Consider the following 22,933-nt stretch of genomic DNA (forward strand, 5'->3'; position numbering starts at 1 on the left):
TGCCCACCTGGAAGACGAGGAAGTTACGAGCTTTGATAAGAATGCCCAACTTCTCTAATTCCTCACTGTACTCATGTAGCTGGACCACTTTGTTGTTGATCTTGTACTCAGAGGAACCCCCTACAAGACAATGCATGAGTCAGCCGAGGGTTAGGCCTCCCTCCTACCCCAACAAACTAGTCTAGCCACCCCCCGATGCCCGTGGACCCAAGGAGAACCTCTGGCCAGCCTCACCTACCAACAATGACACGGGCAAAGGTGCGGTCCTCAGCACCCTCCTCAGAGTAGACCATGCTGACAAAGGCCCGGTTGGCAGCTGGCTTGCCCACAGGAGCTCCATGGATCAGGTCCCTCAGGGTCTTTACCCGCAGGTTGCTGGTTTTCTCACCCAACACAAAGCTGATGGCATCCATGAGATTTGACTTACCTAAGGGAGGACAGGACAAAGTAGGGGAGGGGAAGTCAGGAAGAAGGGGAGAGGAAAAGGAATAAAGGAGACATTGACAAGAACATAAATGTTCCCTAATCACTCAGTGCACAGACTAACAGGAGGACAAAATACTGCTTTGCCCCTGTAAAGGCTAGGCCTGACCAAAGCCCTGGATCAAAGGCTTAGAAAAACAGCTCCTTTGCAGTTACCACTTACAGCAGCCAAAAACTAGAACCCCATCTAAGGAAATGGTATATTCACAGAATAAATCATTCTACAACATTTTTTTTTTTTTGGCCATGCCGTGCAGCCTGTGGGATCTTAGTTCCCCAACCAGGGATCGAACCCACGCCCCCTGCATTGGAAGTGTGGAGTATTAGCCAGGGAAGTCCCTCTACAACCTTTGATGACATGGGAAAATACCCACAACAGGAGAAACAAGCATGATACAAAACTCAACATAGTTTGATCTCAACCAAGTTTAAAAAAAAACCACACAAAACAAAAAAACACACAGGGGCTGAGAGAAGGGGGAAAATGCAGAGCTGTTATTTGATGAGCATAGTCTCAGTTTTGCAAGATGAAAAAGTTCAGAAGATTGGATGCACAAAAATGTGAATATATTTAACACTACTGAACTGTACACTCAAAAATGGTTAAAATGGTAAATTTTATGTTATGTGTATTTTAACATAATTTTTTTTAAAAAGGCATATTCCTATAGTGATACATGAAGCACACAGCATCACCTATGAAGTATCTTACCAAAAATATTTGACCTGAATATAAACAAACGTTTAGACCTACCTTCCAGTTTATAAGAAATACAGCAGTTAGAGAAACATGGTAAATGACACCATGAAGAAACCTTAAGACAAACACAGAATGTGGGATATTCTACAAGACAACTGGTCTGGTCTTTTTGAAAAGTCAATGTCTTTTGGGGAGAACCATTCCAGGATACAGAGATTACTGAGACATAAGCAAAGGCAGCACACAAACTTTGATTGGATTCTGGTTCCAAAAAAATCCCAAAAAGACATTTTGGGGAGCAATTTGAGAAGCTTGAATATAAACTGGATAACTGATGACATGAGGAAATTAATTCTCTCAGGTATGATAATGGTATACTGGTAAACAGGAGAAGAGTGATCTTAGTAGATGAATGCTGAATCCTTTAGGGGTAAAACGTCATTATGTCTGCAATTTACTTTCAAATGATTAAGTAAAACACAGGTGTAAGTTTGAAAAGTTTCATAATCAAAACTTGGGGGGACTTCCCTGGTGGTCCAGTGGTTAAGAATCCGTCTTGCAATGCAGGGGATGCCAGTTTGATCCCTGGTAGGGGAACTAAGATCCCACATGCCGCGGGAAACTAAGCCCGCATGCCACAACTAGAGAGCCCACGCACTGCAACTAATGAGCCCACGCGCCACAACTAGAGAGAAGCCCACACACCGCAACGAAGAGCCTGCACACTGCAACGAAAGATCCTGCATGCCACAACTAAGACCCAATGCAGCCAAAAAATAAAAATAAAAAACTTGGGGAGAGGGAAAGGCATAAAAATATAAACAGTATAACAGTGATCATTTCTGGGAAAGAAAATAGGTAACAAATCAGGGAAGGGAGAGAATCTTCTTTTTTACTGTACATCCTTTGGAATTTTCTGAATTTTATACCATGTGCATATATTCACTATTCAAATAAATAAGGTTTTTAACATTAAACATGATTATCTTTTCAGTAGTGGAGTCACAGTTTTTACCTTCTCTATTTTAGACTCAGGAAAAAATATATTAAAAAAAATTTAGACTGGGGTTGGGGGTAGGGAATAGTTTAATCTCTATAAATTCTATCTCAAGATTCCCCCCAACATGCTATCTGACCTTGAACGGAGGACCTGATTTCTAAAACCCTTCTACCCAACTATAAAAATGGCAGCCCAGGTCCTTCCACAGAGGCAGTACAAGACAGTGATTAAGAGCTTGGGTTCTAGGGGCTTCCCTGGTGGCGCAGTGGTTGAGAATCTGCCTGCCAATGCAGGGGACACGGGTTCGAGCCCTGGTCTGGGAAGATCCCACATGCCGCGGAGCAACTAGGCCCGTGAGCCACAACTACTGAGCCTGTGCGTCTGGAGCTTGTGCTCCACAACAAGAGAGGCCCGCGCACCGTGATTAAGAGTGGCCCCCGCTCGCCACAACTAGAGAAAGCCCACGCACAGAAACGAAGACCCAACACAGCCAAAAATAAATAAATAAATAAATAAAATTAAAAAAAAAAAAAGAGCTTGGGTTCTAGTCCAACAGACCAGGTTCTAATCTTAGTTTCACCACTTCTTAGCTGACCTTCCTTTCCCTCATCTGGAAAATCTGAAAAACCAAGACTCATGGGTAAAAGCATCTAAAACAATGGTTGGCACATAGTTCTCTGTGGGAGTGGCAGGAGCACAGGTATGACAGGCACAGGTTCTGATCCTGGTTCTGAGAATCAAGTGTGCAAGTGATCACAACTCTTTGTGCCTGGGTCTTCTCATCTATAAAACAAAGATAATGGTATCTCCCTCCTAGGGTCACTGTGAGAATTTAAATGTAAAGTGTCCTAATAAATAAAGTACTTGCCACACAGTGAATGCTCAATAAATGGCAATCCTATCCTAACCAGGTCTGGACTCTTAGCTTAGTCTCCCTCATCACAGCAGGACTAGCACATCATGCTGACCAGGAGTCAGCCTTTTAGGCACCCATTTCCAACTTTTGGGCTTCTCCCATGCTCTCCAAGGATGGCAAGAACATCTCACAACCAAAGGCCTCCCTACTCGCAATCATTCAATATTGTAAACATTTTTATAACAAGCATTATGACCTGAACAACGATATAATGTTTCAAGGAATGTCTTCTTTGGGGCACTCCATAGACCAGTGATGAAGATACAAAACAGAATAAACGTTAACATGTAGCAAGTGTCTACTATGTGGCAGAGAGAAATTCACTGAGGGGAATCAAAGAATGCTTTGTGGAGCTGGGCACTGAAGAATGGGGTCGGATGTAAGCCTGACATCTACTCGAAGAATGAGGAAGAAGGCGGTCTCTTCCCCCTCCCCCACTTTCCTTTGATTATAAAAATGTAGCTCAACTTAATCCTTGGAGCAGAGCTCCCTCACCTTCCCACTTGTATCCCTCACAAGCATCCTATAAATCTACTTCTTGCCTGTCAAAAAAAAAAACACAGGGTACAGGAGGGCCAGTCAGACCAAGGGCCTTTTCAGAATACCTGGTATACAAATTTACCCATGTTGAGGAGACTGAATGCCAAGAGGTGCATCTCAGCTCTTTCCACAGGGGCCACCACATCAAAATCCTAAGAAACTGCAGTGGAACCCCAAGCATTAGCCGTCTAGGCCAGTAGTTCTCAAATGAGGTGGGAGAGGGTGGAGTGATTTTGCCCCTCCCCCCTGGGGACATCTGGTAATATCTGTAGACCTTTTTTTTTTTTTTTTTGCGGTACGCAGGCCTCTCACTGTTGTGGCCTCTCCCGTTGCGGAGCACAGGCTAGGGACGCGCAGGCTCAGCGGCCATGGCTCATGGGCCTAGCCGCTCCGCAGCATGTGGGATCTTCCCGGACTGGGGCACGAACCCGTGTCCCCTGCATCAGCAGGCGGACTCTCAACCACTGCGCCACCAGGGAAGCCCTGTAGACATTTTTGATTGTCACACCTGGAGGGGGTGGGGGTGGGGTTGCTACTGTCACCTAGTGGGTAAAAGCCAAGGATGCCACTAAACATCCTACACCTTACAATGCTACTAAACATCCTAGTGGGTAAAAGCCAAGGATGCTACTAAACATCCTACAAGGACGGACCCCACAGCAAAGCATTATCTCACTGGAAATGTCAATAGTGGGGCTGTTGAGAAACCCTGCTTAAAAGAGAGCCATATCTAGGCAAGACTCCAGGGAAGGTCATCAGTTACAGCTACTTCAGCAAGAGCAGCCCCTCAGGCTAGAAAGTGATTTAGCTAGAACACCTCTGAGGTGAAGGAACACAGCAGGATTCCAAACAGACCTCTAATGTCCGTAGATGGGAGGACTCCATGGTGTATAATTTAGAGATGGGGAATTTAGATATGAAATAGAGGCCTTATCTGACTACCCTTTCTTTCCTCCTTTCCTTCCTTTTTCTTTCTTTTTATTTTTTCTCCCAGTTTTAACAAGATATAACTGACATACAACACTGTATTACTTTCAGGTGTACAACATGATTCTGTATTTGTATATATTGCAAAATGGTTGCCACAATAAGTTTAGTTAGCATCCATCACCTCACAGTTAATTTTTTTCTTGTGACTTTTTAAAGATCTACTTTAAAACATACAAAATATACAATACAGTATTGTTAACTAATGACCACTCTTCCTAAAAAGCCATCCAAGTCACTCTATCACATCACTGTATCACATCAATCCTGCACAGCACTTATCACAGCCGAAAAATAACTTATTTCCTCCTTTATTATCGTCTTTCCCCTCTGGAATGTAAGTTCTCCGAAAGCATGGCTTATTCTGTTCTCCGCTGTTTCCACAGCACCTTGACTGAGTAACTCCTTATAAAGCAGTAAGCATTCAATAAATTTGACGAGCAAATGAGTTCTGACTTTTGATGGTTTCAGTGGTAGGAAAGGCATGCCTCGAATTCGAGGCATCCCGACCTCTCAGTTGAGGTCGGGGAGTCGAGACCCCAAGCACTCCGGAGACGCGAGCACGGAGTCCGAAATTCAAAAGTGCCGCCTCCAGAGAAGAGTTTTTAAAAGAAAGAAAAAAAAAAGGAATTGGAGTGTACCAACGCGAGGCGGGAGGGGGCACTGGGATGAAGCAGAAGTACACCGTTTGGCCCGGAAGCTACGGGAGGGCCACGAACGGTCCTACATCTGCCGGGGGGTTCAAACAATGCGTGGAGGCCGGATGCAGCTGCTCCGGGGAGGAACTGCGTGGCCAGCGACTGGCAGCCGGCTCCGGACGCGCCACTTTTGGCTGCAGGGGGCAGTGGGAGGGGTAACGTACACTTCGGCCCGTACCACTCGGGCCGGGAAGGGGGTCGCACAAAGAGCGGGCAACTAACATCTGGGGAAGAGGTTCGCGTCAGAGCACCCGAGCGGGAAAAGCGGGTCCAGGTCGAACCCCTCAGGAGGGCAAGGAACCTGTTAGGGTTCGCGACATTTCAGGCTGCACAGGCTGGATTGTACTACTGTGCTGCCGGATAGGGGGGTCCAGGCTGGGACGTTAAGCAGGGCCGCAGCCGGGTTTATCTCACCAGAGCCATTGGGTCCAATGATGGCGGTGAACCTCTGAAATGGTCCGATAATCTGCCGACCCTTGTACGACTTAAAGTTCTCGATCTCAATCAGCTTCAGGAAACCCATGACCGTGGCGGCGCCGCCGACTGTTAGAAAGGCCGCGCCGTACGCCCGCGAACTGGGAGAGCCCGCGCGGGAAACACCGCAGTGCAGGCCGGGCGGACGGCAAACCTCGCGATAATAAGTCCAGGCCTAACGGGATTTTCGGCTTCCGGCGCGGGCGGGGCCTTCGGGCTGACGTGGAGGTTTTCTAGATCCGTTGCCAGGGCGCGAGGTTACGACAGGCGTTTGGGCTCCTCCCCACTTTCTCGTCGCACGGCAACGCAAACCGCCGCTACACCCAACATAGTCTTGGAGGAGGCAGGCGGGGCCGGGAGGAATCTGCAGCTGTTGGGATGAGGGAAATCTGAAGGAGCAGATCCTTGCGGAGACAAGCCAGGAGTCACAGCAGGATTATGCCCTCCAGGGCAAGAGGAAGGTGGGAGCTCGGCTACGGCTTTTGCCTGGCCGGCGGGAAGGCTCAAACAAGAACGGGGTCGGGAATTGGAAGGACCCCAGGGAGCGGAGGGCTGTACAAGAAGGAGGGGCCAGCGGGAGGATTCCGTGTTAGAGTTCAGATCTTGCTGAGGGTGGAGTAGGGTTGGAAGTGGAGTGGGGTGGGGTTATAGATGGGATGGGGTGTGAAGGGGGATGGGGCGTGGATGGAGATGAGGATACTCTGGAGCGACTGGGATACGGGCTGGGGAAAACTATGGCCAGAGGTACTGTCCCTATCCCCCGCCTCCCTCCTGTTTCTCCAAGCAGAGTTCAGAGACTGCCGCTATAGCTGCTATAGTCTTGGACCTGATGCTAGACCCAACCTGGAGCTTCAAAATTGGGACTCCTTGCTGAGAAAGATATTTTGTGTGAACCCCTGGGAGTCAGGGTCCCTAAGCCAGTGCTCTCCACCTCTATCCTTCTTCCCTTCTCCCCACTTCATCTCTCTCTCTCCATGCCTCACCCCCATCTCATTCCCTCCTCTCCATCCCCCTCTGCCGTCCCTTGCTTCCTCCCTTCCTCTTCTCTCTCTGCCCTCCACCCCTATCAACCGCCCTGTTGCCCTCCTTCCTCTCTTCTGCCTCTGCCCCTGACTCTGCCCTTTCTGTCCCTTCCCCTCTGTTTCCCATGTTTCTATCCCTCTCCTCCATCCCCTCATCCCCCATCACTTTATACCTGCTTTTTACTAAGCCATGGCCTTAGCAGTCCAAGAGGCTGTCTGTGGAATCTTCCCCTTCAGTGTGACCTTATATTGTGGTGACAGATGGAATGAGTAGGCTGGCATTGGTGCTTAGACTTAGACATGAAAAGGGTCTGGTGGCTGCCACAGCCATTCCTGTAACTATTTTTTAAATGATGTCTGGAGGCTGGGAAGAGTCTTAAAGTCTTAGGACAAGTCCAGGAAAGTGAGAAAGCTTGTTTGATGCAATCTAGTAAATGAAGTTCAGTTGGGAGAAACAGTCATGATCAGGCTGAGGGGATAAAATGACCAAAGGACAGCAATCTCATATAATTGACAGGAACTACTGTTCCATTTAAGATGAAATGGAGCTTGGGGGGAAAAAAATCAAATTGGATCCCTACTTCTCACACCATATACAAAATGCAATTCCCAAATAGATTAAAAACTTAAATGAGAAAAGCAAAACTTTAGAAATTTTAGAAGAATATATAGGAGAATATCTTTATGACCTCAGGGGATTTCTTAAATAATAAAAACTTTTGAGCTTAAAGGAAAAGATTGGTAAATTTGACTACATTCAAATTCCTCCAAATTACAACATAAAGTGAAAAGATGGTAAGTGCACACAGAAAGCTTCTAAAGTATTGATACTGTTCTATTTTCTGGGTTCTGTGGAGGGTTCACAGGTGTTCATTTTGTTGTTATACTTCATAACTTACATGTGTTAACCATATTCTTTTGTGTGTATCAACTGTTACCATAAAATTATTATAAAATAATAATAAAGTGAAAAGACAAGCCACAAATTGGAGATATTTGCCACAGGTAAACTAAGAAATGATTAGTGTGTAGAATACAAAAGGAGCTCCTAAAATTAATAGGAAAAGGACAAACTGATTTTTTTTAATGAGCAAAAGATATGAATGGGCACTTCACAGAAGAGAAAGAAAAATGGACAAAACACACATGAAAAGATGTTGCAACCTCATTAGCAATAAGGAAAATTCCAATTAAAACTGATAATTATAATTTTATACCCACAAGTTGGCAAAAATTAAAAAGTCTGTAATATCCAGTGTTGCTGAGGATGTGGAATGGCTAGAGTTTTTATACACTATAGTGAAAGTATAAATTGGTACAATCTCCTTGGAAAACAACATTATCTCGTAAAGTTTAAATAGGCTTATGCCCTATGATCCAGCACTTCCGCTCCTAGGTATATGCTAGGGAAACTTTTCCACCTGTATATATGTCTCTTTTAATCTACAAGTCCTTTCTCTTTTCCTCTTGCAATTAAAAAATTGTTTGTGCTGCTGGGTTGTTTGACTAGAGTCCTAGTCTCTCTTGAACCCAGTTCAGTCAGGCCCCACCAAAAATGTTCTAATCAAGGTCATCAGCAACCCTCCCCTTCAAATTAGTCAGTTCTCAGTCTTCATCTTACTTAACCCATCATTGGTTGCCCACTCTCTCCTCCCAAAAGCACTTTCTTCACTTGGCTTCTCAGGCATTCCCATTTTTTCTCCCACCTCACTGGCCACTCCTTAGCCTCCAGTGCTGGCTCCTCCTCTCCCTGTCTCCCCTGAGGCATTCTTAACTATCTACAGTCCCTTAGAGATCTCTCACTGCCTCATAGCTTTAAATTCCTTATATCAGTCAGGATGGGCTAAATTATGCTGAGGTGACAAACAACCTCAAAATCTCAGCAGCTATATGTGGAAGCTAATAAATACAACAAACTAGTAAATATGACATAAAAGAAGCAGACTTACAGACATTGAGAACAAACTAGTGGTTACCAGTGAGGGGTAGGGGCAATATAGGGGTGAGAGAGTGGGAGGTACAAACTACTGGGTGTAAGATAGGCACAAGGATGTATTGTACAACATGGGGAATATAGCCAATATTTTGTGATAACTGTAAATGGAAAGTAACCTTTAAAAAACTGTTTAAACGTGTGTGTGTGTGAGTTGTGAAAAAAATAATATCTACTTCATAGAGATATTAAGAAGAATACTAGTAGGTCAAAAATAGTCAAATATCAGCATTTTTATATGGTGCAACCTAATAAATGAGTTACTAATACAACATGCTTATAATTGCACGTTTACAGTAAATACTCAGTAAATGTTAACTGTGATGACAAAAAAAAAGAAAATCATAGGCTATATAAAGCTTAGTAAAAATATGTGCTACATAAGAACAAATTGTTTCTGACACAGGCCCTGAGAAAGCCTTAAGTGATCTATTTTTGTTTATTTTTAGTTTCAAGCTATGTTATGGGTGGGTGAGGTTGCTGGTTAACTAAATTCCAGTTAGGTAAGGTCTTGCTATACAGAAGCAGAATAATAAAATTATTTTTTAAAAACTGTTTAAAAAAAAAAAAAACCTAAGGACAACCAATCCAAACAGCCACCTAGGCTTTCTCAAATAAAGCAAGTGCTTCAGCTATAGCCAATCAAATAATTTCCTTGCTTTCCATCTCTTCTCTTTAAAGATCTTTCCCTGAACTCTTCTTAACCGCTTCTGGTTTGGCACTGCCCGGTTTGTTTTTTGCTCAGATAAACTCTTTAAAAATGTTTTTTTAAGTCTCAGCAGTTCATAAAAACAAAGATTTCTCACTCCTGCTTCTTGTCCACTGTGGGTTGGCTACATCTCTGCTCTGTCATCACTCCAGGACTGAGGCTGAAGGGGCAGCGCTCACCTGGGACATTGCCGGTCCCACAGCAGAGAGTGAAGAGAGAAAGTGGCTATGATGTAATGGCTCTTAGTTCTGCTTGGGAATGGCACATGTCAATTCTCACATTGCAGAGGGCAAAGCAGATCATGTGGCTAACCTTGAGGACAATAAGGTAAGGATATAGAATCCTTCTGTAAGGAGGAACAGCAATTTTTTTTTTTTTTTTTTTGGCCACATGGGGCTTCTGGGATCTTAATTTCCCAACGAGGGAACAAGGGATCTAACCTGTGTCCCGTGCAGTGGAAGCACAGAGTCCTAACCACTGGACCACCAGGGAATTCCCAACAGCAAATCTTTTTGAACAATAACAAAATTTACCATACTATATGTATGCTATCAGTGGGTATCTAATCGACCTCTCAAACTCAACACTTCGAAACTGATCTCCAGATCCTCATCCCATTCTGTTCTCCCCACACAGACTATTCAGTTGATAACAACTCCTCTGACTGCCCCAGCCAAAATCCTTCAAGTCATTCTTAACACTGCTCTCTCACAGCACATCCAACCCATCAGGAAGTTCTGTTGGCTCTGCCTTCAAAATATATCCAGAATCTGACCACTTCTTGCTACATCCACTGCTACCAACCTGGTGTGAGTCATCATCATCTCTTGCCTGAACGACTGTAATAGCCTCCTGTCTGGTCTCCCTGCCTCTAGTCTTGCCTCCCCTCCCTTCCAGTCTCTTCTTAACAGAGTAGCCAGAAAGATCCTTTAAAAATCAAAGACAGGACACATCACTCCCACTGCTCAAAATCCTCCAATGGCTGCCCATTTCTCTCAGAGTAGAAGCCGCAGCCTTTACAATGGTCTATAAAGTCCTACATGCTCTGCACCCCCCCACCCAATCTCTCTAATGTCATTTCCCACTCCTCCTTGCCTCCCTGCTGTCCCCTTGAACGTGTGCCTCTTCTGTCCACCTTAAGGCCTTTGCACTTGTTCCCTCGGCCTGCAGTGCTCTCCTAGTTATCTGCATAGGAGACTCTCTCACCTTCTTCAAGTATTTGCTCAAATATTACCTTCTCAGTTATGCCTCCCCTGATGTCCATATTTAAAATTGCAACACGCCCCCCACTTCCTTGGCACTTCCAATTCCCTTTATCCTGCTCTATATTTTTTCCTGAAGCACTTATTATCTTCTTACAAACTATTTAATGTACTCCCCACTAGAAAGTAACTTTCACAAGGACTCAGATTTTTGTCACTTTTGCTCCTTGATGTCTCCCAAATGCTTAAAGGATCATCTGACAGTAGGTACTCCATAAATATTTGTTAAATGATAGAATGAACGTGGGTGAAAAAAGCAAGATGCAGAAGAATGCATACTGTGTGATATTCCATAAAATTCTGAGACAAGAAAATGTTTTAAAATATTGTTCAGGGAGTTACGCACACACAGTACATTAATGCATATTAGTAAGGGAATGGTAACATTTTGGATAGTGGTTATCTCTTAGGGTAAGGATGAGGGAGGAGAGACATAAGACCCTTCAATAGTATTGATCATTCACTATTTCTTAAGTTGGGGAGTTGGTTCATGGGTCTCTTTTATCATGCTTCCTAACTTACATATGGCTTATATATATATTCTCCTGTATACATCAAATATTTTAGTTACAAAATGGTTAAAAGAGAGAGAGAGAGAGAGACCGGAACTAGTTATACAAGGAGTTGAAGAATGGTGTTCCAAACAAAGGAACATGGTGTACAAAGGCCCTGAGGTGGGAACAGTTGTAGTGTTGGAGGACTTGATAGGAAGCCAGTGTGCCTGGAGCACCGTAAGCAAGGGATAGGGAGGCATGAGATGAACTGGAGAGGTGTGCAGGAACCAGATCTTGAAAGCCCACAGTAAGGAGTTTGGATCTGATTGTAAGTGCAGTAGGAAGCCAGTGGAGGATTTTAAGCAGGTGCAAGACATGATCAGATTTAAGTTAGCAGAAGTGGTTTGGGCTGTGGCTTTGGCTGGCTCACGTGCCAGAACTGGGCCTCCCAAAACATGAAGGAACACAGGCAAATTTAAGCCCTCTAGCCTTTCATTTGACTGGAGAATAATAAAAATAAAGGGGGAGTGGTGGTGGCATTTACTGAAACGGGGAAAACTAAGTAGAACATAATGTAAAAGGGATGTTGTAAATGAGTTTGAGACTTGGAAAGGTGAGCAGGGGTCAGATCATGAAGACTCATAAATCTGGCAAAGGGGGTTGGACTTTATCTTGTAAACACTGGGGAACCATTTGCTTTAAAGCTGCCTTTAAGGGTTTTAAGCTGAGGCGTGCCATGGTCAGATTTGCTTTCAGAAAAATCACTTTGGTAGCCAAGGCAGAGAAAGAGGTAGAGAGCATAACACTAGAGCAAGGGAGGCCAGTAAGGCTCCTGGGAATACTGTCTGGCACCAGCTTGTGAGGCCTGAATTAGGGTGGTGACAGCAGAGATGGAGAACACAGATATGAAATATGTCAGGAAGTAAAATCAGTAGGAATCAATAACTGGTAAGATACTGTGGGGAGAATGGAATGGGGGTGGGGGTGTAGTCAAGGAGCACTGATTGGCCATTCACCTCACTCTTGCTCCAGATGTATAAGGTAGACCCACCACCACATCCCAAGGAGGTGGCAGCCATAGAGGCTAGAAGAAATCAAGAAAAGGAGCAACAGAGCCAATTCTTCAATGTGTGGACCAGAGAAATGCGGGTGAGTGGGCAGCAGGGACTTTCTCTGGACCAGGGGCCACCTCACTCTTACACCTGGAGAGGAACATAGCAGTGCCCATCACAGCCCCTCCCTGATTCAAGCAGACTGTAGGGCTAGAAAGGAAGGAGGAGGGTGAAAAGGCACTCACCCCCACGTGTGGGAAGAGCCTGGGAAAGGGGACTGGGGGTGCAGGGGAAGAGACTGGGGTTAGAGGAGCCAGTGACAGCTGACTTCTCCAGTCAGCTCTGGGCCAAGTGGCCTGGTTCTCAAGAGACAGGCAAATGGAGCCGAAAGAAGTCTAAAAAGAATATTTGGGGGCTTCCCTGGTGGCGCAGTGGTTAAGAATCTACCTGCCAATGGAGGGGACATGGGTTTGAGCCCTGATCCGGGAAGATCCCACATGCTGCGGAGCAACTAAGCCCATGTGCCACAGCTACTGAGCCTGTGCTCTAGAGCCCATGCTCCACAACAAGATGCAATGAAGAGTAGCCCCCACTCGCCATAACTAGAGAAAGCTCACGCCCAGCAACGAAGACCCAATAGCCAATATTTTGTCAGCCATAAATAAATAAATAAATATATTAAAAAAGAAAAAAGAATATTTGATATTGCATGCATATGCCTAAACTCTTTCTGGAAGGCTACATAAGAAACTGTTAACTGTTCCCTGGTGGTCCAGTGGCTAAGACTCTGTGCTCCCAATGCAGGGGGCCGGGGTTCGATCCCTGGTCAAGGAAATAGATCCCGCATGCCACAACTAAAAGATCCCATATTCTGCAACGAAGATCCTGCGTGCTGCAACTAAGACCCAGTGCAGCCAAATAAATAATAAAATAAATAAATATATTTAAAAGAAAGAAACTGTTAACCAGCCTGAGGGACAGAGATGGGAGGGACACTTACTCTTCACTAAACTGTATTCCCTTTTGCACTATTTTGAAATGTTTTAAATGAATTATAATCAAAATAAAGAGAAAATATTGATAGTTTAAGAAAAAATAGATTGCTGGCTGGGTGGATGAGTGGTGTGACTGAGATCTAGTTGGTAAGCGTTTCCTCAGGGCCTGCTCTGTGCCAAGCACTGGGTTGGGCAGTAGGGATACAAAGCTGACTAAGGCCCAGTCTCTGGCATTAGCAGGCTCACAGTCTGATGTAGGAGATAATCAATAGAGGCAAACTTCATTGTAGTGTGGGCAGTGGGCCCTAGATTCTATGGGAGTAGCACCTGCTGGAGGGGTCAGGAAAGTGAAGTCTGAGCTGGTCTTAAGGGATGAATAGGAGTTTGGGTAAAGAGGGGAGGAAAGAGTGTTCCAAGTGGAGGGAGATGCTGGAGCAAAGGCTATCAGTATGAAACAGCCTAAGATGTGCAGGGAACTGTAAGCAGAGCTTCTGAGGGTGGGAGAGGGGAAGAGGATGAGATGAGGCTGGAGACAGAGGAAGAGGCTAGACCACTGAGGGACTTACAAATCATGCTGAGATGGTAGAACATTATCCAGTAGGTACTGGAGATCCTATAGGAGGATTTTGAAGCAGGTAAATTCTGAGCAGTCTATGTTAGAGCATTCGAGGCCCACTGCTGGGCCCGTACCTTGATTTAACTCATTTCTTTGGGATCAGGTGGATGCTGAAGCCCTGAACAGCCAGGTGGAAGAGAAAAAGCTTAGGAAGGCAAAAAAGCAGAGCAAGGTGGCAGCTTATGGTAAAAGCCCAAGGCCAGGGACCAGCCAAAGAAGAAAAGCAAGGGCCGAGTGGGATAAGGCAGGGCAGTTCTGCTTCGGAGTGGGGCCTGAGGCCTGGGGTGTGGTAAGACAAACCAGATTGACCTTTGGGAACAGTGGCTGTGCTGAGTGGGCTCTGTCCCTCCCGTGGGGCCTTCTCCATGCCCCTACCCACCACCCCCAGGTACCAACCAGGTGCAATATGATGTGGTGGCTCAGATACTACAGAAGGAACAGGCAGAACGGACAGGTCAGCTGGCCAAGAAAATGCAAGTTTCGGAAGCAGAAGCAGCAGCTCAAGAAAAGGCGTGAACTTGACTTTTGGGATTCAGACCGACTCTGGAGGGAGTTTCCAGCTCATCTTGGTGACAATGATCCCCACCGGGGCCCAACCAGCCTGCAGTGCTTCTCTGGGGAAGATTTGGACAGGGCCATATGCCTGAGAATGCAGCAGGAAGAGTTCATGCACAGCCTGGAGAAGCCGCTGCAAGAGCAACAGCAAGCCAGAGTTGAGGAGAACTGTGCAGGTAAGCAGCGGGGCCCTCCAGGCTGTGACCTGAGGCCTAGTGGGGAGTCATCCTGAGCTGGATACAGCGCCCAGAAGACCAGAACTGTGTGGGGAGGTCCAGTTACCCATAGGGGCTGATGCTGAAAGGTTAGACTGAGCAGGCCCCAACCTCCCTGACTTCCTTCATCAACTGACAGTATAGCCACTGATCCCCAATCAGCCTGGCACTCCATTACCTGGAGGCAGCACAGTGAAGACAAACCTAATGGCTCTGCTGCTTACTAGCTGGTTTGGGCAAATGAATTTTCCTCTCTGTGCTTCAGTTTCCTTATCTTTAAAATGAGGAAATGAATCCATACCACAAAGAGCTCGTATGAGAATGAAATGAGATACTGTAAGTAAAGCACAAGCGTCAGTGCTCAATAACCAGTAGCTATTATCAATATTACTATGACATCTGTGGCTATGTCCCCCTTTTCCATTAGAGTAAGCCTTTCACAGGCAAGGACCATCTCTTATCTACTCACACTGCTCACCTTTAAAACCACCCCTGTTATAGCACCCTGTTCTGTTATACCGCTTATCACAGAGGTAACTAAGTATCTGAAAGTATTTGTGGAATGTCTGTCTTCTCTCCAAAATGTCAGCTCACTGAAGATGAACCACATATCTCATTTCCACCCCTATATCCCAGTTGCCTAGTACATTGTCTGCCACAGTGTCAGGAGCTCAATAAATCATTGTTGAATGAACAATTGACCAAAGTAAACAAGAAAGGCACCCTACCCTCCAGGAACCCACAGAACCATGCCTTCCAGAAAATCAGTGTAGAGTAAGAGGAAAAGATACATGCACAAGTCATTTACCAGCACATATCTATACTTTAACGCTGCGTTAGGTACTATGAGCGATACTGTGATAGAAGTATATATAGGACACGGAGGAAACATCAATATGGGAGTGGTCAGTTCTCACAAAGGAAAGGAAGCAGGGTAGGGGGTTTGCACAGGCCCGCTGTCAGGAAGCAGTTTGGGAAAGTTGGGTACAATTTCGGCAAGGTAGAGAGTGGGAATGAGAAAAGGTCATTCTAGGCAGAGCAGGTAGCAAAAGGAAGAACTAACCTTTGCTGAGCACTTACTGTGTACCAGACACTGTGTCAAGCTTTCTACCATGTATTAACTCAATTTATCCTCACGACAACCCTATGAGTCAAGTACTAGTAGTATCCCTATCTTCGGTGGAGGAAACTGAAGAACAAAGATGTTAAATAACTTGCCAAAAATCATACAGCTAGTGGGTGATGGAGGCGGGAAGTGCGGGAAGTGAACTCAGGCAGGCTGGCTCCAGAGCCTGCACTCTTGACTGCTATGCCACACTTGCTGTCAGTCACCATGAGAAACTGGGAACTCAGAGGCCAAGGGAGAAGTTTCAGAGAGGGAGTCATCAATAACGTCAAATGCCCCAGAGAAGTTCAGATAGGAAAAGAATGAGACTTGAAAATGAGATTTGGTAAATGAGATTTGGAAATTAGGAGTATTTGGTGATTTTTGTCAGAACAGTTGCAGTGGAACCAGGGGCCAGCTGCCCAATGGCAGCAGGCAGGTTTACAAGAAGGTAGAGCAAGGCAACAGGGACAGCAGAATGCTGGGAGAGAGTCTGTGTAATGTCATGGAAGGAGCATGGGCTGATTCCTCGAGAGATCCGGATTCAAATCCCAACTTACTACTTGCTGGCTGTGTAACCTTGGGCATTTTACTTCACCTCTGGACCTCATCTGAAAAATGGGGCTGATCTTTCCTCTCTGGGTTGCTACGAAGAGTGAAATGAAACAAGGCACCTCTATCCTCCCTTCCCCCGCCCTCCAGTCTCTGAAATCTGTGTCCCTGTGCCTCTCCAGAGCCAACCCCTCAACCTATGCTCTGGACCCCATTCCCCCTGCCTCCCACACAGGCTGTGCTCCCTTAGGTACTCCCCGCTGGGTTCTCAACACTTGCCCTTCCACTGGCCCCTTCTGTGAAGGCTGTAAGCATGCTTGTGTCTAACCCTTCTTAGGAAAAAAACAAAAGTCTCCTCCACTCTGTGATTACTCTAGATGCTGTGAGCTAGCTGTTTTCCTTTACAACCATACTTTCTGAAAAATCTGCTTCCACTTGCTCTTTCCTTCTGAACTTTCCAGTCACACCTCAACCCCTGAGATTTCATTTCTCCCCACACAACTTCACTGACACTGCTCTTACTAAAATCATCAATGCCCTTTGTGTTATCAGGTACAAGAGGCTCTGTTCAGTCTTTTCTCCTTGACTGGGACTTTCTTGCTACACTTGACTATGATCACATCTTCCTTCTTGAACCTCTCTCTTCCTTGGCTTCTGTGACAGCACATTCTGCTTGTAGCTCTCCGATCATTCCTCCTCTGTCTGCCCTTTATGGATTCCTCTTCCTTCTACTTCTTCCTTCTTGAGACTCTGTCCCTGGCGCACTCCTTACCCTGCATACTTGCCTCAGGCACCCTCGGTCCTCATTCTGGTTTCAGCTAAAATGTCGCCACCTCTGTGCTGAGGACTCTTTACCTGCAGAATCAGATATCCAGGTGCCTGCGGACCACCTCCAACTCAGCTTCCTAAACAATTCATCAGTGCTCCCTAACCTGCTCTAAATTCTGTATCCTCTAGTTCCAGTGGTGGCCGCACGATGCATGGAGTCATCCCAGCCAGGACCCTGGAAAGCATCCAAGTCTTTCTTCTCCCTTACTCCCTCATCCAATCCATCAAGTACTGCTGATGTAACCTCCATATATTTCCCCTCCATCCTTTCCATCACTGGCCTGGTTTGAGCCCTCCCAACTGGCCTACTGCCTTAGCCTCCAAGATGGCTTCCCTACATCAACTGTCTCCCACCAGCCTGACTGTCCTCTATACTGGCCACCAAAAGGAGCTTTCTAAAATGCAGATCTGTGTCACCCCCCTTACTTAAAATCCTTCCATGTTCCCCACCACCTTCAGGGTCAAGTTTTTAGTCCTTAGTCTGGCCCCTGTAGAGCTCCCTAGTCACTTGCATTTTATGCTCTAGGAAGAGCAGACTATTTGTAATTTAAGATACAGACCATGCTGTTTCTTGGCTTCCTTCATTCATTTGATAAATATTTATTGAGCACCCACTATGTGCCAGGCTCTGATGCAGGTGCTAGGGCATGGTAGTGGATAAAACAGACAAAAATCCCTGCTTTCACAAGGGTTACCTTCTAGTGAGGAGAGAGACAGGCAATAGACAAAAATAATTAAGTAAAATGTAGGGTATATTGGATGGTGACAAATGCTAGGGAGAAAAATAAATCAGAGAAGGAGGATAAATGTTGGGGGCAGGCAGGTGGCAATTTTAGGTAGGAGAGACAGAAGGCCTCACTGAGGCGGTAACATTTGAGCAAAGACCTGAGGGAGGCAAAAGAGCATGAGACAAGAGCAACGTTTATTGCAAATCCCTGAGGCAGGAACGTCTGGCATGTTCTAGAAACAGCAAGGAGACTGGTGTGGCTGGATTGAAGCAAAGTTTCAATACATTTGCTCATGCTGTGCTTGCAGCCTGGAATGCCCTTTGCCCTTTCTGACTATATGCAACATGTATTTCAAGGATCACCTCCTCCTGGAAGCCTTCCTCTCACCCAAAGCTCTCTTAATGCCCTACATACATCTCTGTCATTGCCCTTACCACATTGTGGTATGATGATCTACATTTGATCCATCTCCTCCATTAGACAAGGAACTCTCTGAGGACAGGATCTAATTCATTGGTATCCTCAGAACCCAACACATGGCCCTTAGACTGAGGCTCAGAGATGAAATGATTTCCCCAAGGTCACACAGCCCAGAAGCAACAGAGCTGCATTGAGACTCCGGTCCATTGGAGGCATCTTTCAGTGAGGGACCTGAGAAATTCTTGTTGCTGTCACTTTGGTTATCCCTGGCCCCAAAGAGTACCTCCTTCCACACATCCCTCCAATGAGGACATTACCCGCTTCCGAAACATACATACACATACATCCACAAAGCTTGCTGAACAAATGGCTGAATGAGTGAACCAGAAATGCAGCAAGCCAGTACAGTGCCCTGACCATATTTCTCTGTGTAGATATGCTCAGTGAACAGCTGCGCCTAGCCATGGACTTGCAGGCCACCCAGCTGGCCAAGCTGGAGGACTGCTGCCACAAGGCCATAATGTCTGCCATGGCCAACGCCAACAAGGCCCAGGTACGTATGGCCAGAGCCATCCAGTGCACCCGGCTCTCCCCAGTCCCCTGAACAAAGTCCTGGGGAACCTCAGCCACATCTTTCCCCTCACAACCCTTCTTGAATCAACACCAGCCCTCTCATCTACCTGAGGATTTCCCCCTTCACCCAAGGGCCCTCTTAGGGCAGACGGTCCCCTTCCCCACCTCCAGACTCAGGATGACCTGAGAACAGAACACTGCCCTCCCTTCCCCAGCCTCTTAGTCTAAGGGCTTCCAGAGGGCAGGGGAGTTCCCTGCCCATTTCACCCCTTCCCCCACCTTAAGTCACTCAAAGGCCATGCAGTATCTGTTCCTTCTCTCCCTGAGATGAAGGAGAGTAGGGCCATGTCTCCCCCTCCCCTGTGACTGAGAGTTCCCTGAGGTTGGCATCCAAATGCTCACATTCGGGGGCCCCACCAGGTAGCTAAGATGGCTAAGCAGCAGCGCCGTGAGCATCAGCACCAACAGGAGGACAACCTCATGGAGAACCAAAACCAGATCACAAGTGAACTACTGACTGAGAACCCCCAGGTCGCCCAAAACCCTATGGCTCCCCACAGGGTCCTGCCCTATTGCTGGAAGGGCGTGATTCTAGAGCAGAGAGCTGCCATCAGGAAAGTACAGGAGGTGCAACACCATGAAAAGGAGGCACAGCGCCAGACCGAACAAGCACTGGATACCAAATGGGAAAGCCAGCCCATGTGCTTGGCCCAGGCAGCAATGGAGCTAGAAGAGCAGGAGAGGGAGCTGTGTGCTGAATTTCGGAGGGTACTAGGCTCCTTCAACCAGCAGCTGGCTAAGGAGCAAAAAGACCAGTGAGTTCTAGGGGGTGGCAGCAGGGATGAATGCCAAGGGAGGGTGGAGACGGATGGCAAGGGCCAGGGAGAGAGGGAAGGCTCATCACCTGAGGCCTCTGGATTTCTATCTGAATTCAATAATCTACACCAATCAACCTACAGCCCAATATCACTTGCAATTCAACACCAGCAGCCGCTGAGCTCTGGATGGTCATCTCTCCCTCCTCCATCAATCAAGCTCACAGAGGCTGAGTCAAGAGAGGAAGATGATCCATTTCCCAGTGGGAGAGCTGAGCCAGCACCCCCACCTTTGACCCTAGGTAATAAAGTTATTCACTAAAATCAAGGCCACGTGTTGTAATAGGACACAAAAGGTGTGAGGTACTGCCTTTCCCGCCCCACCCCTGGGCTCTGAGCATGCAACCCTGTCAGAGTCTTCACCCATTCACCTTTCTTCCCCATGCCAGTTCCCCCAGCACACAGTGCTGCTCGCTCCCCTGTGAGAAAGAGACTTTATTAGGCACGAAGGGTGACTGGTGGGCAGAGGTTACAAAATGGCTACTGGGCTTCCTCCCAAGCTGGAGTAGAGTACTCCAGGAAGAGGAGGGACAGAGGAGCCTGTGTTTTCTCTGCCTTCCCCCTTCAAGGCTGCATGCGGATGGCCCCATCCAGCCGGATGACCTCTCCATTGAGGAATGGGTTCTCGATGATGGCCTGTACCAGATGAGCATACTCAGCAGAGTCACCCAGTCGGCTGGGGAAGGGCACCTGGCTGGCCAGGAAGTTGCGCACTTTATCTGGGAGGGTGGTCAACAGCGGAGTGCCAAATAGGCCTAGACAAGACAACCAGAGTCAGAGACCCACCCTCGCTTTCATATTTACCTGGTCCCTCATCACCTTAACCCTACTTGTGGTGCTTCCCTATGCCCAGAGATAGAAGGCTGCTGCTGTTTAGATGGTAAATACCTTCCCCTCTCAATTGCCCACAGATCCCATCCAATCCCAGGTGTGGCAGGGAGGGGATATGTCTACCTGGAGCAATGGTCATCACCCGGATGCCCATGGGAGCCAGATCCCGAGCAATGGGCAGTGTCATGCCCACTATGCCCCCCTTGGAAGCAGAGTATGCAGCTTGTCCAACCTGGAGAAGGAGTGGAGGTCACAGGGGGAAGGGGCCCCAACAAGTCACCAAGGCACAAGCCTTGCCCCTACTCACACACCTGGCCCTCAAAGGCAGCTACACTGGCTGTGTTGATGATGACCCCACGTTGGCCTCCCTGGTCTGGTTCATTCTGGCCCATCTCACCAGCTACCAGGCGGATCACATTGAAGGTGCCTATGAGATTCACCTGGAGGACCGGTAGAAACATGGTGTAGGACCTAAAGCAGAAGCAGTCTTTTGTCCCCTAAAAGCTTTGGGGACACCCACAGCCAAATACTTCTTACTACTACCCCTGGAGAACCTCTAAGGCCTTACATTGAGAACTCGCTGAAAGTCCTCCAAGGTATGGGGCTGGCTCTTCTTTAAGTTGTATGTCTTGCTGGCCACTGCAATGCCTGCACAGTTGACTGCCACATCCACACGGCCAAACTTTTCTTTTGCTAGAGTCAGGGCTGCTTGCACGTCCTTCTCTGAGGTCACCTTCAAAGGGAGAAGTGGAGAAGGTATTCATCTCCCATCACACACATACCACTAAATCTTGAGGAGGGGAGGGCAAGGCAGGTTCACTCTTTGAGTGACAAGAGAATTGTGTAAGCAAGGGAGAGGCCAGGAGAAAGAAAACTCAAGAGTGGGACAAAGGTGAAAATGTTAGGTAATACAGAGCAGTGTTTCAAAACATTTTTGAAATCCATACCCTCTTCTGATAAATTCACATACCCCTGGAGATTCTCAACTGCTGTGGATCAGAGAAGTTTTGAGAATTATTGATATGAAGATAAACTAGCTTTTTTGTACCCGTACCTGCTAAGATAATTTCGTCAAGCTTTGCTTCCTGTAGTTTGTTTCATGAAAAGTTTTTTGACTTTGTAAATATAAAATTACAGGGCACAATATGCATTTTCAAACTATACATACTTCCTTGAGGAGATTCTGATATGGCCAATTCCCAACCCCTCCGTTGTGAAACCCAGCTTTAGAAATTCCTTACCGCAGGCGTTTTGAAAATGGCTCAGGCCAAAAGGGAAAAGGAGATGGGTCCACTGCCCACATAGCCGGTACCCTTATGAAAAGGGACCCCATGGGAGAGGTGAGGTAATCCCACTTACGTCCGCTGGGGCAAAGGCGCAGTTCTTCCCTAACTTCTTGGCCTGGGTCTCCCCATCCGAGTTGGGCAGGTCGAGAAGTACAGCAGTGGCCCCCTGCCCCACCAGTCGCTCCGCCGTGGCCAAGCCGAGGCCCGAGGCTCCACCGGTTATTACAGCGACCAGACCCTGTGAAGAGGGGCACGGTCAACAACTATACTGTACAGACCACCCCCACCCTTGCATCTGCCCATTTTCCAGGCTTCTGCGAGGGAGGCTCCTGGTCACCCCTGCGGTTTGACCCAGATGTGCCTCCTCACTTTAACGATGGGACCTCTGGGTGTCTCATACCCCAGAAGCCCATCCAGACACCCCGCATGCACGTGCCCCAGAGAGTTGACCTTCACCTCCCGAGGCCAACCGCCGCAACAGCAGGCCTCGATAAGAGTAACCCTTTCTGCCAGCACCTATCTCTCCCCCGTAGTTCTACGGCCGCGCCGTCCCAGCAGGTGCAGCGGGGCAAGAAGCAGGGACGAAGACCCGGTTACCTTCACGCTCCGACACGCAGCAGCCATCTTGCGCTGGCCTCTCTACAAGCAGGACTGCCGGGCGCTCGCTGGTTGGCCGAGGCAGAGCCGCGGGGCGGGGCCGGCGAGACTGGCTGTCCGCGGCTAAGGACAAACGGCGAGTGCCGGCGGCTAGCGTCCAAGACCCGAGAGCAGGCCCAGGCAAGGTCCCGGCCGAGAGTTATTTCACCCGGGGGAGAAAACAATGAGTAGCAGCATCGCACCACCACAACCTCCGGCCTTTGGGCAGACGGCCAGCTCCGCTGGGGGGAGGGGGACAGGAGATTGAGCATGTGTAACTTACTCCTCGGAAAAAGCCTCCATTCAACATTCATATGTTTATATCTGAGAGACTCCTATATGCCGGGCTCTGTGCGGGGCACTGGGGATAACCAGAGGAATAATAAAA

At 47.3% G+C, this 22,933-nt stretch overlaps 3 protein-coding genes across 3 annotated transcripts in view; 1 reads left to right on the forward strand and 2 right to left on the reverse strand.

The window, feature by feature from the left end:
* The window catches only part of SMC1A (structural maintenance of chromosomes 1A), a 32,209-nt gene extending 26,311 nt beyond the window's left edge, over positions 1-5,898 (reverse strand). The window contains exons 1-3 of the mRNA XM_082864975.1: positions 5,739-5,898; positions 239-427; positions 8-120 (exon numbers count right to left, since the gene is read on the reverse strand). Coding sequence (XP_082721101.1) covers positions 8-120; positions 239-427; positions 5,739-5,847 — 411 coding nt within the window. The 5' untranslated portion in view covers positions 5,848-5,898. The remainder of the gene's footprint in view (positions 1-7; positions 121-238; positions 428-5,738) is intronic.
* A 6,412-nt stretch (positions 5,899-12,310) lies between these two features.
* RIBC1 (RIB43A domain with coiled-coils 1) lies at positions 12,311-20,105 on the forward strand (the record flags this gene model as incomplete). The annotated part of the gene is given in 7 exon segments (XM_082864482.1): positions 12,311-12,427; positions 14,045-14,126; positions 14,330-14,417; positions 14,419-14,672; positions 18,779-18,897; positions 19,338-19,732; positions 19,800-20,105. Coding segments are annotated over 7 exon segments (1,170 nt in total). The 3' UTR covers positions 19,915-20,105.
* Positions 20,106-20,214: 109 nt separating this feature from the next.
* Positions 20,215-22,555, reverse strand: HSD17B10 (hydroxysteroid 17-beta dehydrogenase 10). Its single transcript, XM_082864577.1, has 6 exons — positions 22,507-22,555; positions 21,983-22,147; positions 21,192-21,356; positions 20,935-21,063; positions 20,747-20,855; positions 20,215-20,547 (listed from the first exon to the last, which is right to left on the reverse strand). The coding sequence occupies exons 1-6, from the start codon at positions 22,531-22,533 to the stop codon at positions 20,357-20,359; spliced, it is 786 nt and encodes a 261-aa protein (XP_082720703.1). The 5' UTR covers positions 22,534-22,555; the 3' UTR covers positions 20,215-20,356.
* Positions 22,556-22,933: the final 378 nt, after the last annotated feature.

This window comes from Leucopleurus acutus (assembly GCF_964270905.1).
Source record: "Leucopleurus acutus genome assembly, chromosome: X".
Taxonomy (NCBI): domain Eukaryota; kingdom Metazoa; phylum Chordata; class Mammalia; order Artiodactyla; family Delphinidae; genus Leucopleurus; species Leucopleurus acutus.